The following is an 18,067-nucleotide window of genomic DNA, read 5'->3' on the forward strand; positions in this document are numbered from 1 at the left end:
TGAGCCATGGCCGCTGAGGTTTTGCGTCTGGAGTCTGTGCTCCGCAACGGGAAGAGGCCACAGCAGTGAGAGGCCCACGTACTGCAAAAAAAAAAAAAAGCGATAGTAAGAGTTGGTAAGGGTGTGGCAGAAAGGGTCCCTTGCACACTGTTGGTAAGAATGTAAATTGGTGCAGCCACTATGGAAAACAGTATGGAGGTTCCTCAGAAAATTAAAAGAACTGCCATCTAACCCAACAATCCCACTTTCAGGTATATCTCCAAAGGAAATAAAATTATAATTAGCTGTACTCCCATGTTCATTGCACCATTGTTTGCAATAGCCAATGTATAGTATCGACCTCAGTGTCTGTTGATGGATGAATGATTAAAGAAAATGTTGACCCTTGAACAATATGGGTGTTAGGGACGCCAATCCTGTGTGCAATCAAAAATCTGCGTATAACTTTACATTTGGCCTGCTGTGTCTGCAGTTCCACGTCCTCGGATTCAACCAACTACAAATCCTGTAGTAATGTAGTATGTATTTATTGAAAAAAAAAGAAAAATCCTTGGGAAGTCCCTGGCAGTCCAGTGGTTAGGACTCGGGCGCTTTCACTGTAGGGCGCTTGGGTTGAATCCCTGTTCGGGGAACTAAGATCCCACAAGCCCCACAGTGTGGCCAAAAAATAAATTTAAAAAGAAAAAAAAATCCACATACAAATGGACCCTCACAGTTCAAACCTGTGTTGTTCAATGGTCAACTGTATATACATTTACAGTGGGATATTAACCATTAAAAAAAAAGAATATCCTGCCATTTGTCACAACAGGGTTGAACCTGGAGGACATGCTAAATAAGTGAAATAAGCCAGACGGAAAGATAAATACTGTGTGATCTCACTTAGATGTGAAATCTAAAAATGTTGAATTCACAGAAGCAGGGAGTAGAGTGGTGGTTGCCAGAGCCTTGGGAGTAGGGGAAATGCGGAGACACTGTAAAAGGGTATGAACTTTCAGTTATAAGACGAGTAAGTTCTGGGGACCTAGTGTACGGCATGGTGACTGTGGTTAATAATACTGTATTATATACTTTAAATTTGCTGAGAGTAGATTTTAAGCGGTCTCAACACACACAAAATGCTAACTATGTGAGGAGATGGTACTTAACTTGATTGTACTAATAACCCTTTCACAATGTATCCATTTATCAAATTGGCATATTGTACACCTTAACTATATACAATTTTTGTTTGTCAGTTATACCTCAGTAAAGCTGGGGGCGGGGAGTGATGAGAGCGAACATCCTTGCCTCATTGTTGACCTTAGGAGAGAAAGAAAGCATTCACATTCTGTTCTAGTACTAGTTTGCTGAGGGTTTTGTCATTAACAGGTATTAAATTTTATCAAATGCTTTTTCTATATCTGTTGAAATGGTTATGTCTCTTAGTCTGTTAATACAGTGAATTACATAGATTGATTTTCAAACATTACACTGACCTCAAGTTTCTGGTATAAATCCCACTTGGTCATGATGTATTATCCTTTTTTATAAAGATGGATTTGATTTACTAATATTTTGTTGACGATTTTGTTATGATTATGAGGTATATTGGTCTGTAGTTTTCTTGTAAAAGACTATTCTGTTTTGCTATCAGGGTATTGATGGCCTCATAAAATATGTTCTCTTTCCTTTTCAGGAGAGTTTGTGTAGAATTGGTAATATTTCTTCCACATATGTGTTTCGTAGAATTCACCATTGATGCCATCTGGGTTTTCTTGGTTTCTAAATATGAAATCAAGTTCTTTAATAAGTATTGAGTTATTGAGATTGTTTTCTTCAGTGAACTTTGGTAGTGTGTGCCTTTCAAGGAATTTGTTTCATTTAATTCGTTGAATTTATTTGTATAAAGTTTGTAATGTGTTCTGTCTTATTTCTAATAGGTGTGGCTAAGAGGTTTATAAATTTTATTGATTTTTTTTTTTAGAAAACCAGTTTTTAGCCTCATTGATTTTTCTTTGTTTTTTAATTTGGATATATTATTATCTTTCTATAATTGATTCTGTTTTGGTTTTTTTTTTTTGCGGTACGCGGGCCTCTCACCGCCGCGGCCTCTCCCGCTGCGGAGCACAGGCTCCGGACGTGCAGGCTCAGCGTCCATGGCTCACGGGCGCAGCCGCTCCGCGGCATGTGGGATCCTCCCGGACCGGGGCACAAACCCGCGTCCCCTGCATCGGCAGGCGGACTCTCAACCACTGCGCCACCAGGGAAGCCCTGATTCTGGTTTAATTTCTTTGTTGTGTGAGAACAAACTTTGTATGATTTTACTTTTAAATTTATTAATGTTTGTTTATGATCCATGATGTGGCCTAGCCTGGTGAATATTATGTGTGTCCTTGAAAAGAATGAGTATTCTGTTTGTTGTGCAGATTTTCCTGTAAATGTCAACTAGATCCAGTCAATTCAAATTGATGGCATTTTCTTAGTTCTTTTATATCCTTGTTGATTTTCTGTCTTACTGAGAGAGTAGTTGAAGTCTCCAGCTGTAACTATCAATTTGTTTATTTCTTCTGTCAGTTTTGTTGGTTTCTGCTTCCTGTACTTTGAAACTCTGTTGCTAGTTACATACCTGTTTAGTGAACTGGGCCTTTTATCAGTATATAAATATGTAATGTCCCTCTTTGCTTTGAGATCTGTTTTGTCTGATATTAATACAGTTACTCCAGCTTTCCTTTGATTATGCTTGCATGGCATATCTTTTTCCATTCTTTTACTTTTAACCTACTCATACCATTATATTTGAAGTGAATTTCTTGTTAGTGTATAGTTTGGTCATTTTTTTCCTCTCCTCTGACAATCTGTCTTTTAATTGGTGTGTTTAACATTTGCATTTTATATAATTATTGCTATGTTTGGATTAGGTCTATCATTTTATTATTGTTTTGTTTGTTCCTTCTGTTTTTCATTGCTCAGTATCTCTTTTTCTGCCTTCTGTTGGGTTATTTGTACATTTTTAAATATTCAAGTTTAATTTAACCAATGTGATTTTGATCATCTCTTTGTGCATTGATTGTTCTAAGGATTACAGTATATACCTTGGGCCCAGAACCGAATTATTTATTAAGTACGTTGTTGAATGAAGTGATATTTTAAAAATCCATTTGTGAGTTTTGTTAGTGCTAAAATTTTCCAAGTACAGTTATTATTTTTTTTAATTAATTAATTAATTTATTTATTTATGGCTGCGTTGGGTCTTTGTTGCTGCATGTAGGCTTTCTTTAGTTGCTGCGAGCCACGGCTACTCTTTCTTGCGGTGCACAGGCTTCCCACTGCAGTGGCTTCTCTTGTTGCGGAGCACAGTCTCTAGACACACAGGCTCAGTAGTTGTGGCTCGTGGTCTCTAGAGCGTAGGCTCAGTAGTTGTGGCCCACAGGCTTAGCTGCTCCACAGCATGTGGGATCTTCCCAGACCAGGGCTCAAACCTGTGTCCCCTGCATTGGCAGGCGGATTCTAAACCACTGCACCACCAGGGAAGCCCCAAGTACAGTTATTGAAAAATAATACAAGCTTTTTAAACATACAGTCTATTAATATAATATTATTGCCACGTTTAATTTTCTCCAAAAATATTCATGACAGTTCTTCATTCACCAGTGACTTGTTTTGCTTGGTCTACAAAAGGAGATAACTGCTTCATCTTCATAGTGTCACCTAGGTTAATGCCTGTAGATATTATGCACCTCGGTTTTGCTTCTGAGTCAGAATTTTTCTCTTTATATATGACTTGTAACTCTAACTCTGTAAGCTTTGCATAGGGCTGGCTTTGAGGACAGTACTAAGTTTAAATGAATCCGTTTATATGGTAATAGTAGAAACAGTTAAATGACCCCAAGGGAAACTTTGCCTCTTCTGTGTAGTGTCAAAATTTTTCCTTTGTTTCTTCAAGTTTGTTTCCTCCTCTATAAAATGAAAGATTTGAACTATTTGAACTGTGGCAGTTTTTTTTGTGTTGCAGTATACTCTAATTTGGCTACATTCAGATTAATATAAACTAGTTTTAATAATTTATCAATTATCTCAATTCATTTAAGGGTTTTTTGGTTTTGTTTCTATTGAAACCAAACAGATTTTAAAGCACCAGTAGAACAATTTGAAGAATATAGATTTTACTGATTTTCTGTTCAGGATGTCTGAGTTTTAATAATTCATATAGGTCCTAGAATGTAGCTTACTTATATCTATGATACCCATTTATAGGAAATTTATAGCATGAAGTAGTTAAAATTAGGCTTGTCAGTCATTGTGCTTCTTGTTGTGGCCCTGGTCCTGTTCCTGTTGGCCAGCAGCCTGTCTAGCCCAGTGCTGTGCAGTAGAGCTTCCTGTGGTCATAGAGTAGATAATAGTGCAGACTACACAGATGCACTATGTAGTGTGGTACCAACTTTAATTAATTTAACTTTCAACAACCATGTGTGACTAATAGGTCATCAGACAGCAACACAGGTCTAGCCTCATGGCTACCCCTTTTATATATAAAACCCACATTTTGGAATTTTTTCTGGATCTCTCAAGCAAAAACTTCTAAGAGAAAAAAAAGAGCTTGTAAGAGGCTCTTTGACCTATTAAATCAGCTTGTAGAGGAGGAGACAGAAGGCTAAACAAGTTGGAAGAAAAAGATATGTAAAGTGATAATTACAGTATAGTATGATAAGGATTAAATCAGTGAATAGGTTGATAAAGTGACGGAATACCTGGGGATGTCTGGGGGTTCAGTGAATGAAAATAAACCACTCTGGGGATTTTAAGTAGTAAGGGCTTAATTTAACTTAAAATAGAATTTGTTGTAAAATTACTGATCACACCTATCAAGTTCTTGGTTGAGTCTTTAGGAATAATTTCCAGACCAATGCAGAACTACCAGAGAATCTGTTAGGAGTTCCTGCCACTGGAGCCATGCTGGGTGGGGTGACAAACACTTTGCCTCCACTTGGACTGCTGCTGGTTACCCAGAAAGCTGGAGGTTAGGTACTAGTCTAGAGAAGATGGGAAGAAATATAAAAGCAGTTCTCTTTTCAGTGACAAACTGAATGGACTTGAGCAAGAGAACTTTAATTAGAAGCTCAAATTGTTAAATGAAAACTTACTTTAGGCTAGGATAGCCTCTCTGAGAAAATAAATTATCTTATAGAGACATGGAAGAAACCAAATTGCACTAATTGTGGTGCATAAACTTTAAGTAGATTTTATTGCATACGTATACAAATAATCCTTATATATCCATTCTTTGCAGATCCAGGATGAGAAGACTGATAAAAGAAGAAGCTAGTTGAACAGCTATAAGATGCCCAAATCTGGGTTCACAAAACCAGTGCAGAGTGAAAATTCTGACAGTGACAACAATATGGTAGAAAAACCATATGGAAGAAAGGTATATGATTATGCTAAAGATTTGTTGACTCTTTGGAAATTGTGAAAAAGACTCCTGATTTAGTATTTTTATTTATTTATTAAAAACTTTTCTAATTGTAACTTTTATTTATTTTGTTTTACTTTATTTTATTTTATTTTATTTTATTTTATCAACACCCAGTGGCTGTGGGATCTTAGTTCCCTGACCAGGGATTGAACCTGGCCCTCGGCAGTGAACATTCAGAGTCCTAACCACTAGACCACCAGGGAATTCCCATGATTCCATATTTTTAGTAACTGCTCATAAAATAAAAAGCCGTATCGATGCCAGATCCTGGGAGTGAGATTGTTTTTCATTCCCTAAAATAACAAAATTACCAAGATCACACAGTTACTTGAGAAATGATCATGAGGCTGGGGATCCAAGACCTCACAATCATTTGTCATTTCTTCCCCCTGACCCCTGGTACTGAAACACACATACACAGTAGCCGTTCACTTTTCCATGTCTATAACTTTGGATAAATTTACATAACTTTTCCAAACTCAGTATATCTCTCTGTAATAGAGGACAACAGTACTTTATAGAATTGTGACAGTGAAATGACTTAAGTATTATACTTAATACAATGCTTGGTATATAGTAAGTGCTCAATAAATGTTAGCCATTTTTGTTGTTTATTATTAGTCATTGCCAATGACCCATGATTCTGCCCTTTTACATCTATCCTTCTTCATTACTATTTAATTTAGACCCTCAAAACCTTTATTTAGACTTCTGTAGTTGTCTCCTAAGTGGTTTCACTATCCCTAGTCTCTGCTTTATCTAGTTAGTTTTACGCATTATCTTTGAATTTTTCTTTCTTTGGATTTTTCTTTTTTTTCTTTTAAGTTCTTTTCTTCCTATAAGCCATTTTCTTGTTGAAGGACATCTGAAATGTTTCCTGCTTTTGGCTAATATGAATAAAGAGTCTGAACATTCATGTAGGATCTTTTTTGAACAGCTTTATTGAGGTGCAATTTGTATACCATAAAATTCACCCACTTAGTGTAGAATTCAGGGATTTTTAGTAAGTTTATAGAGTTGTGCAACCATCATCACAATACAGTTTAGATAGACCATTTCCATCATTGTTAAAAGATCCTTATGCCCATTTGCAGTGTGTCCCTGTTCCCACCCCAAAGTCCCAGCAACCCCAAATCTGCTTTCAAAATCAACACGTAAGTTTTTAACTTTGTTCTTTTCAAAAATTCTTTTGGCTATTAAGGGTCGTTTGCATTTCCATATAAATGTTGGGATTAGCTTGTCAGTTTCCACAAAAAAAAGCCTGCTGAAATTTTTATAGGGATTTTATTGAATCCATAGATCACTTTGAATAGTATGTTATCTTAACATGTCTTCCAGTCCATCACCACAGAATATCTCTCCATTTATTTAGATTTTCAATTTCCCTGACCAATGCTTTGTAGTTTTCAGTGTACAAATCTTGTACTTTTATTGTTAAATTATTAATATTTTATTCTTTCTGATGCTATTATAGATAATTTCATTTAGGATTTTTCACTGCTGGTATATAGAAATGCAGATATTTTTGTATACTGATCTTATATCCTGTGACCTTACAGAACTCATTTATTCTAAAAGTTTGTGGATTCCTTAGGATTTTCTACATATGGGATTATGTCATCTGCTTATAGACATAATTTAGCTTCTTTTCCAGTATGAATACTTTTATTTCCTTTTCTTGCCTGATTGCACTGGCAGTCTTTGCTTTTGATTGCAGTGTTTAATTCACTCACATTTCATGTAATTATTGATAAGGTTAGATTTATATCTGCCATTTTGCACTTTGTTCTTATGTTTCAGGTCTTCTTTTCTCTCCCGTCTTTGCTGCCTTTTTTTAAAAACTATTTTTCAGTGTACTATTTAAATTTCTATGATTTTTTAAAACTATGTTTCTTAAATTATATTCTTAAAATGTTGATCTAGGGATTATAATGTGCATGCTAATTACTACAGGTTAATATTGACTTAAATCCAGTATAATACAGCAACTTTGCTCCAGTATAGCTCCGTTACCTTCCCTTCCTTTGTGTTCTCTGTGTAGTATAGATTATATCTACATTTGTTATTAACTCAACAACAGAATGTTACAATTATCGTTTTATACAGTCTTATTTTTAAAGAAATAAGAGAATTAAAGAGAAATATATATTTATATAGTTCTTTGTTTTTACCTAGAAATTTACCAATTTTGGCACTCTTAATTTCTTCCTGTGAATTCAGGTTACTGTCTAGTGTCATTTCCTTACAGTCTATAAGAATTTTCCTTAGTATTTACTGTAAGACGGGTATTCAGCTGTGATTTCTCTGTGTTCATTGATCTAAGAATATCTTGATTTTGCCATTTTTAAAAAACAGGTTTTTTGAGATATAATTCACATACCATACAATTTACTCATTTAAAATGTAAAATTCAGTAGTTTTTAGTATATTTACAGAGTTGTGCAATCACTACCTCTGTCAATTTTAGGACATTTTCACATGAAAAAGAAGCACTATGTACCCATTAGCAGTTACTCCCCATTCTGTCCCCAAACCCCACAGCCCTAGATAGCAAATAAATCTACTTTTTGTCTCTATAGATTTTCCTATTCTGGATATTTCATATAAATGAAATTCTACAGTATGTGGTCGTTCATGACTGTTTGCCTTTATTTTGTTGGGTATAGAATTCTTATTTGACTTTTCCTTTTAGTAAATTGTCATCCCACTTCTTTCTTGCTTTAAGTGTTTCTGATGAGAAGTCAGCCGTTAATTGTGATTAATTTTTTTTTTTTCGTTGCTGTTTTCTCTTTTGTTTGTAATGTGTTTAGGATCCCTTTGCAATTATTCTACCTGGGGTTTTTTGAGTTGCTTGGATCTGTAGATTAATGGTTTTCATGAAATTTGGGGTGTTGAATTTACTGATTTTTTTGTTTGTTTTTGCCATCTCACATCTGCTGTTGAACATACCTAATACATTTTCAGTCACTTTACTTTTCAAATCCAGTATTTTTTTTAATTGTTCTTTATTCATATTCTCTGTTTAAGTCATTGTTGTCATACTTTAATTCTTTAAACACTGTTTTCTTCCTCCCTCTCTCCCCTCCCTTCCTTCCTCTTTATAGACTTTGCCAAACCTATCTTGGCCCACTCAGAGAAGTTTCTCTTGAATACTTTTTTCCTTGCTTTCCCAGCTGCCGTAATTTTTATTGAAAACTGGACAGTTTAGGTCATATATTATAGCAGCTCTGGATTCTCATTATTTCCCACCTAACAGTTGTAACTGTTGCTAGTTTTTTGTTTGCTTTTAGTAAAATGTCAGGTTTTGCAGTGTTTGTTACTTTGTCACAACCACTGGTGTCTAGGTTTTTGGGGGGTTTGTTTGTTTGTTTAGTCTTGCTTTTCTAGGGGTTGCCCCATACGTACGTGGATTAGTTAGCAACCATTGGTTGGTCAGGCGTTGTGCTCAAACGTGAGCCAGTAGGGCTTCCACCTTCCACTGATAGATATACATGTGTGTTGGGGAGTGTGCTCAATGTTAAGGCATTTTTCAGGTAAGCCCTAGCAGTTACTTTCTGTCGGGCTCACCCAGGAGTTCCCTCATGTGTGCAGGCTCCTTGTTGACTAAGGATGGTGTAGAGAGCTTGGACCCTTGTAGACCTCCCCAGTGTGTGCACACAGTCTCCCTGAGTGAGTGAGGGGTCTGTGCAGAGCTTAGCCCTTCTCAGGTCTTCCCCACATACTTACCCTGTCTGCCAGGGATGAGTGCCAGGGATGAGTGGCTGTCTTATCTAGTGCCCCCATGGCTCTCTGATTTCTGCAATCTCCCTGTTAAATTTCTGGCTTGTCTACTGGCTGCTGCTCCCCCACAGTGGGACCACAGCCGTAGGCTAATAGAACTATGGGGTTTTTTTCCACTCCATTCCTTTCCTACCCTGCTTGCTATTTTTATCAACAGAGTGACTGGGTGGTGGGGTTTTGGCCTTCTGTGTCAATTCAAGTTGACTCTTTGGCAGCAAAGATGCTGGTTTTCATTGCCAGCCCCACCCTGGAACTACTTCATGCAAACTAAGCATTAGCCAGGAAATGAGAACAACCCCAGGCAAGAATGCCGAAGACAATCACTCTTCTTATCCGTAGTTCAGCAGTTTTTCTTATTGAAAATGCTTCTCAATTTGTTGTTTTTGTTCGATTTCTAGAGCCTTGAAATGGTGGTTTTCGACAGTTTGTCCAGGTTTATAGTTATTCCTTGGAGAGATAAGTTGCCAGTATCTTCATTCTACTATAAACAAAAGTTTCCCAAAATATATTTTAATGTGCCAAATCTTAAGGAGCGTGAGTTCACTAATTTATTCATTTTATTCAACAAACCTTACATGGGATGCTTATTGTGTTGTGTGCCTCTCCTATGACCCTTGAAATAAAACAGTGATTGGTGGGACTTCCCTGGTGGTCCAGTGGTTAAGACTCTGCGCTTCCACTTCAGGGGGCATGTGTATAATCCCTGGTTGGGGAACTAAGATCCCGCATGCTGCGCTGTGCGGTGAAAAAAAAAAAAAAAACAGTGGTTAAGGCTTGGTCTAAATCTTTATGAAGACTCTTAAGTAATTGCTCTATCTCTGTGTCTGAAGTGTTTTGCTCTCAGGACCCCTTGATACTTTTTAGCATAACTGAGGAGGCTAAAGGGCTTTTCTGTATGTGGGTATGTCTGTTGACATTTACACAATCAGAAATTAAAACTGAGAAAAAATTTAAATTTATTAATTGGTTTAAAAAAACAGTATAACTGTTACATGTTAATAATATATTTTTATGAAACACAACTGTATATTCCAAGACAGTATCGGTGAGAAGAGTGTCATTGGTTTTGCAAATATCTTTAATGTGTGGCTTAACAGGAAGATAGCCAGATGCTCATCTGCTTCTGCAATCCGGATGTTCAGATATCTCTTGTCACATAATCTCAAGGCTCAAATACACATTCTTTAGAGAATGAGAGAGAAAGATACACTAACATCTTAGTGTTATTGTGAGCATATTTCTGACTTCGCATTTCCCCTGAAATGGTCTCAGGGACCATACTTTGTTCACACTAATGAAAGTATTTGAGTGTACAATGATGGGGCAAAGGAGAGAAGCAGTCAGTTCTAGGGTGTTCAGGGGTGGTCTCACAGTGGAAAAGATACCTAATCTGGATTCTCAAGCATGTGACTAGCAGGAAAATGAGAGTAAAGAGTAGACTTAAGCAGGAGATGTAAAAAAGACAAGAATCTGTTAAAGTAATGCATACAGAGTTAGGATGTAGCCTGTGAAGGGTGGAGGGTAGGAGATAAGCATTAGACAGGGGCCAGTTCATTATGGCCTTGTGTTCCTTGCTAAAGATCTTGAAATTTATCCTGTAGCCAGTGAGCCAGAAGGGAAGGGCCATGGCAGAAACCAGTTAGAGTATTATTTAAAAATCCAAGCAGAAGGCAGTGTGGGCAGTGGCTGTGGGGATAGAAGTGGCAGATCTAAAAGATATTGAATTACTGAAACTTGTGTATGTATAGAAAAAGTTGTCTGGGTCCACTCTGAAGTTGATTGGACTATTCCCTGAGAGGGCACTCAGGAAAAGGGACAGGTTGTTTGAAGAAGAATGTTTGGTTTGTACTTGTTGAATTTAGTTCATCATCGGAGCATCCAATAGAAGTATCAGTTAGATAGTATTAGTTAGATATGCGTCTAGAGGTAAGAACAGCTAGACTGGAAATAAATTTTTGAGGATTTGTGGAAAAGTGATCTATAGGTATTGAGATGGCACCTGGAGAGAGTGGGGCAAGAATGGAGGAGAGCATACCCTGAGGAATTCAGATATTTTAGGAGTCAGGAGAGGGGGAGCAAGGAGGACAGAGAGAGAAGCAGAAGTTACACGGCAAAGAGTGGCGAGGGGGTCTGTATGACAAATGCCGCAACAGTTAATAGGAAAGACCAGGCCATTGTCAGTAGAGATACCTTACAGTGACCTGGGTAAAGGTGACCTCAGTAGAGTTGTGGGGACAGAGTACAATGTGAGATTTGAGGAAAGAATTATAATTTTTATTTCTAAATGCTTAAATATAGTGAAGGTTGCATTTGTGAAATTACATGTGAGCTACTTGGTTTTTGGATTTGAATTTATAAGGCTAAAGTTGTTGAAGCTTTTATTCTTCTAGGTACTTCGTATTATTTTTTGAAGATTGCCACTAAATATGCAGTAGTCCTGACCATTGCCTTCATAACAGTGTGATTTCTTAAAACTATAGAGGCAAGCAAAAATCAAACACTTTTTTACTAATGTATTTCTATTAAAAATATTGCTTAGGTAAGTTAAGAATACTTATTAATCATTAGATTTATAAGATAAATAGGAAGAATAAACACAAACTATTAAATTCCTTAATTATTAACAGTTGGCTTACCTAAAAGGCTATATTTAACTGTTCTCAGTCTCAGTTGAATCATTCAGTGTTTTTTTTCAAGACCACATGTGTGTTTGGGTAATGGTCAAAAGCCCTTCTGAGGCAGTATGCGAGGTGCTTACTGCCATGCTTTGGGATTTCTGAGCAGCTTGACATCCAAAGCTGTTGTTAGAAGTAATTTTCTTTAGTTTTAAATAGATATTTGAACTGTTTATTTGCACCTTAAGAGAGGAAGGGCCATAACTTCCATTCCAAATTTCTTGCTTATAGACCATGTTACTACTGCTTCTTAGGACAAAATAAAGTTAGAAGAGAGGGAAGGAGAGAAGGCGGCATGACCATCTTATTCACTTATTTATTTGTAAAGCGTATTCTTGGGATTGTCTTTTCTTGGTGAGTGATTGGCCTTGAAACCAGCCTCTAGCTTCTGCTGAGTTTTTCCTTCCATAAAATTTTTAGAAATGAATATTATATAGCTGTTCTCTTATGTAAATATAGACCGTATTTACAGCTTAATATGACACAGACATTGCTATTATAAGATTCTAAATTTAAAAATAACCTGAACCAAAGTTTAATTTTTAAATGCATTTAAATAGACAATAATTTTAAATAATCCCATTCTATAGCAATATGCTTTTTATATAAAGTGCTTTTATTACCATGTTAAATATTACAATAGTCAGGGGTTCATCAAAAATGTCTCCTCAAAATTCTTCAAATATTTTATCCTTTCACTGCTAATCTGTGGGATTTTTTTCCCCATTGGTTTTAGTTTAAAATTTTTTCCACTGACATTTTTAGCTATAAATTAGCTATAATTTGCAAAACAAAATCTTTCATCAATCCTTTTCTGATAAGCTAAAACCCGGGTTAAATTCATAAAGTGTGAGAGAGTGGATGTTAATCGTCTGCCTTTCTAAATAGCTCTGCCCTATCCTTTTCATCATCAGTATAGTTCAGACCTTCATTATCTCCTATCCCCATGATAACTGAGAACTTTTCTTTTATTATTCAAGTAATGTAATAATGTTCATTACAGAGGAATTAGAAAATGTATATAAGAATAATGAAAATAGAAATTGCCTTGTCTGAGATGAAGCATCTGAGGTTTTACCCTACTTGCAAGCTAATTAGTTTCATGGATTATGGCAGAAGACATGAGACTCCTGGGTCAGATAGAGAGGCAAGCATTTTTTCTCATGGCAATAGCTGTAGCCATATATCACCATTTGTGCCTGTTCTCTGAGCCCTGTTTCTCACAAAGGGATGCAGAGAAGGCCAGGTGACAACTACATATACAGTGGATTTTATTATAGGAGAGGAATCCCAAATCTTTTTAATGGGCAATAAATCTACCTGACCTTTACCCTAAAGGGAGAAATTATTTATTATACTGAACAGTGAACAGGTCTGATCTACCCTTTTCTCCAGAGGGAGAAACTTTCTCTGTCTTCCAAGGCTATTCTCTATACAGATATCCTTGGAAAGATAGAATAAAGGGATTTAGTGCTTCTGCTTGCAAGATATGCAGAAATGCAAGAGAGCTATAGAAAATTGTCTCCCAGCACACCTGTAATGCCATTACCCACAGATAGCCATTAACATTTTGGTTTATATACTTCAAGCGGTTTTTGTTTTTTTTCTTTTTTCTTTTTTTCTAGGTAAATTTTTACCTCTTATTTTTTTCTGTCTTGAGTTGGTAAAGGCTACCAGCACATTGTTTAATATCAGCAGTGATAGAGGATCATTCTTGTCTTGCCATTAATACTTTCACTGCTATGTATGATAGCTGTTGTAGGTTATTGAAAGAAAATCATTAATATAAATGAAAAAGACTTAAATTATTTTAAAATAAAAAAAGTCTGACTCTTAGTTTTATTAGGTCATGGATATGAAAGAAGAATGTGCCAGTGATTCTCTCCTGAATTGACAAGAGTATTTATACCATTTGATGATATAGAAATTTTAAGACAATCAGAAGTAGTTATTTCTTTTTTTTTCTCCCCCTTTTCCATAGCTATTTCTTTTGAAAGTTACTTTCCCCATATCTGAAAATAATTTTTATTGTTAAGATTCTCACAAAAACACTTTGTTCAAGTAACACTTTTAAGGACAATTTTATTTTACAGAGAACAGAATAAGTTGGTAGCAGGAATGAATATTCACACTAATCACCATATTGCTCAGGAGAGTATGATTGATAAATTGTTGTGAACATTTTTCATTTAACATATTAAATTGGTTTCTCTTGTTTTATGGCACAGAACAGTATCTTTACTCACACAAGTGCAAGGGAGAAGGGACATTCTAATGTTTTGCTTAATTCTTTTTTTAATAACAAAGATTTGTATTTCTAAGGAAAATCTCTAGAACTTTGTTGGCTAACCATTTTACTAATCATGCCTTTTTGTTTCTGATTCTTTGACATCTGGGACCTCAGCGACCCTGGGGAGACTGCCCTTCCCAGGGCTACTCAGTTCCCAGAGATAGTAAACAATTTATGTGTGACCACACCTTTCATATGCAAACCAACCAATCCAGAGTCCATCCCCAACCACCAACTATATCCAGCTCTCACACTCTGGGCCACTATCCCCCTGCCCTAATAACAGTCACCCCAGAACTAGGTACCAGACAGCTAGAGAAACAACACCTATACCCTAGAGTCTGCTGAAATTATGCAAACTAGCCAGCCCTAAACCTGCTTGCTCTGCCTTGCCTTTTTCTTCCTGTGGAAACCGCAATAAAAGCTTTGACTCACATTTCCTTCCCCTCTCTCTGCTTCCTGAACCTCCTAGGTGCTTCCCCCGGTGGCACCTCATGGTGCGGCATGCCTCCTCTTGTTGGGAGCTGTGAGTAACAAACTCTCTTTTCAGTGGCAGCGATCTCTTGATCTGTTGGCCTCACTATACCAGAATAATAATAAAATCGACGTTTTAAAACAACCTTATAAGCAAAAGGCATGCCTGTGAAGCTCCATTTCATTAGCAGAAGTAAGAAAACAGCTTAAGAGGATTGTCCTTTACACCTGGGAAATAAATACTTTTATTCTTCACTAATCTTTACCAGTTAAGATATAAGGAAGTCACATTCTCTTCCTAATTTGCTAGTAGGTTTATCAAGAATGAATGTAGGGTCTATTTAGATGTTATTGTCACCTATTAACATCATAATAAGATTTTTCCTTTTGATATAATGAATTGTCTTGAGGTTTTCTAATAATGAACTATTCTTATATTCTTTGGGTGAATCCTGCTTGATTATGATATATTATCTTTCTAAGGCACTAACTTTGATTGGACAGTTTATTTAGGATAGTTTATTGTTTCATTTATTTCATAAGCAATTTAGGTATAATTTCTATCTTGAACCCTTCTTAGGTATTAGTTTTATTTCACACTTGTAAAATGGATTGGGTATCTTCTAATCTTATTTCTGTGTTGTAGTATTGTTTATATGAAATGGGAAATATATTTTCCCTGAATTTTTAATTTAAAACCTCTCATAAAATCTTCTGGAATAGGTACCCTTTTTAGACGTAAAATCTTTGGCTATAGATTTATTGTTTTCTATGATCATTGGTCTATTCAGGTTTTCTGTTTCTTTCATGAGCCAGTGTTTGGTAATACATGTTTTCCAAGAAAATAATCCATTTTTCCAGTCCTTAAAATTATAATTGTATAAAAATGAATACAGTATTCTTTTGTAACTTTTTTTTTTTTTTTTTTTGCGGTACGTGGGCCTCTCACTGTTGTGGCCTCTCCCGTTGCGGAGCACAGGCTCCAGACGCGCAGGCTCAGCAGCCATGGCTCACGGGCCCAGCCGCTCTGCGGCATGTGGGATCTTCCCGGACCGGGGCACGAACCCGTGTCCCCTGCATCAGCAGGCGGACTCTCAACCACTGCGCCACCAGGGAAGCCCTCTTTTGTAACTTTTTACTATCCCCTCTGGAATTGTATTTTAGGTCTCAATCCCAGTCTTTTTTTTTTTTCCTGTTTTTTTTTTTCCCTCTTCATATTTTCATGATTAGACTCACTAAAAGCTTTATTATATTGCTCTTTTTTGTGTGTGTGGTACACGGGCCTCTCACTGTTGTGGCCTCGCCCGTTGCGGAGCACAGGCTCCAAACGCGTAGGCTCAGCGGCCATGGCTCACAGGCCCAGCCGCTCCGCGGCATGTGGGATCCTCCCAGACCGGGGCACAAATCCATGTCCACTGCATCGGCAGGTGGACTCTCAACCACTGCGCCACCAGGGAAGCCCTATTTTGCTCTTTTTGAATCATCTTTTCGTTGATAAATTCTACTTTTTAAAAAAATTCAGTATTTTTTTTTATGCCCCTTCTTCCCACTCTTCCTTCCTTTATTTTCTGGCTTGGGTCGAAAGCTCGTGTCTTCTGCAGTCTGAGTCTACTCATTTTCTTCTGAAAATCTCTATGGTTATGATATCTATCATTTATTATCATAGTTTTATGCTCACCTGCTAGGTGATGTGGCTTAGTTCTTAGTATCTAGCATGTTTTTCCAAAGGAGTTTTCATAGCCCAGTTAGATGTGCTGTATGTACCAATTCAGATGTTGGATCGTAAGAGTGAACTTGGTAATTGCTGTAGGCATGAGGGTAGGATACTTTATCTAAATGAGTGGACACATGGAATTAATAAAATACAATCTGCTTAATTCAATCTAGACTGCTTTTTCTGATTTATATATTTGTTTATTGGTGATGATGTCTATCTTAGACATAGAGTTCCATTATATTCAAGATATTTCGTTTTATTGTTATTTTAAAATTATATTACTAAGTAAAAGGGAATATGAAATAAGTTAGAAAACACATTATGATTGTTGAAAGTGGGCCTTAAGGACATTGAGGACAACGATGGTTTGTAGTAATACTCTTTCTACTTTATATAAAGTATTTTTTTAATACTGTATTGCTCAGCTAATATTGTTATAAGTTTATTCATATTTAATTTTTTAATAGAGTAAAGACAAGATTGCATCCTATAGCAAAACTCCAAAAATTGATCGGAGTGATGTGGGCAAGGAGATGAAAGAGAAATCGTCCATGAAACGTAAACTTCCTTTTACCATCAGCCCATCAAGAAATGAAGAACGAGATTCAGACACAGGTAGGAAATTTTGTTGTTTTCTGGTAAAATCATAATCCTTCTTTTACTGTGATTTTCTTTCTCATTCCTTGTTCACTGCATTTTAGAGAGAAATATTTGTATTTCAGAATTTCAGGTTTATCATTGGGGCAGAAATTCATATATTCCTCACCCAAATTTGATTTCTATCATAGATAAAAGCAATTAGCTTTTTTTCTCAGTCTCAGTGTTTATTACAAATTTCTTACCACTTTAAGAACTTAATTTCTTGAGGGGCATTTCAGTGATGAAAATTTACTTAGTAATATGGAGCATTGATACGGTAGATTTGAGAAAAAGCTGTTGAGTTTTTGTGAACAAATTATTGAACCCACCAAAGAAAAAAAGTTAGGCATTTTAGATTCAGAAATGAATCAGAAATATGTCCCTTTCAAAAAAAAGAAGAAAAATATTGAGGCTTCCTAAGCCCAGTTCATAGTACTTTTTTCCTCAAAACTTTTGCTATGTCAGGAATGATACTTGACATCAGTAAATCCCAGTTATTTGTAATAGATTAAAACCTTATTACCACTATCTGATAAATTACTAGGTTGTATTTTAGCCCTGAACTAATCATTTCTTGAAACTAATATAAACTTGAATGTTCGTTATTTATCATAATTGTTTTAGCCCCTGAATGAAGTATTGGTAATGAACTGTTCTTAAGAATGTTTTAGTTTCACTCAAAGAAAATCAGTGTTACATGCTAAATTTATGTACAGAGATCATATCCTACTTTTATCTTTCTAGCCATCTTAATCATCAGTATGGGAATGATCTTGACTCCAGAATCTGTGAAAATAGACTTTTTGAAAGACTATTTTCAAAAGACTAGACTTTTGAAACTCCTTGTGCTAATCTTTAGAAAATACTTAATTTTAGTATACACTGTTAGTAAGTAGATTTCCTTTTGTATGTTTGGCTGTTTCTCTTAGCTTGAACTAAAAATTTTTCTTAAACGCTTATGACAGTTTTAAACTTTGAAAATTGCTCTTTTATTGAGTGATTAAGAAATTATGTGCTTTGTTCATTTTAAGTTACAC

The 18,067-nt window shown here is 36.1% G+C and overlaps 1 protein-coding gene across 5 annotated transcripts in view; it reads left to right on the forward strand.

The window, feature by feature from the left end:
• ANKRD12 (ankyrin repeat domain 12) overlaps window positions 1–18,067 on the forward strand; it is a 115,051-nt gene that overhangs the window by 26,201 nt on the left and 70,783 nt on the right. For all 5 annotated transcript variants that reach the window (XM_033439391.2, XM_012535305.3, XM_012535306.3 and 2 more), the window contains exons 2-3: window positions 5,270–5,407; window positions 16,859–17,006. In XM_033439391.2, the coding sequence (XP_033295282.1) occupies window positions 5,321–5,407; window positions 16,859–17,006 (235 nt within the window). In that variant the 5' untranslated portion in view covers window positions 5,270–5,320. The remainder of the gene's footprint in view (window positions 1–5,269; window positions 5,408–16,858; window positions 17,007–18,067) is intronic.

This window comes from Orcinus orca, chromosome 15 (assembly GCF_937001465.1).
Source record: "Orcinus orca chromosome 15, mOrcOrc1.1, whole genome shotgun sequence".
NCBI classification, from domain to species: domain Eukaryota; kingdom Metazoa; phylum Chordata; class Mammalia; order Artiodactyla; family Delphinidae; genus Orcinus; species Orcinus orca.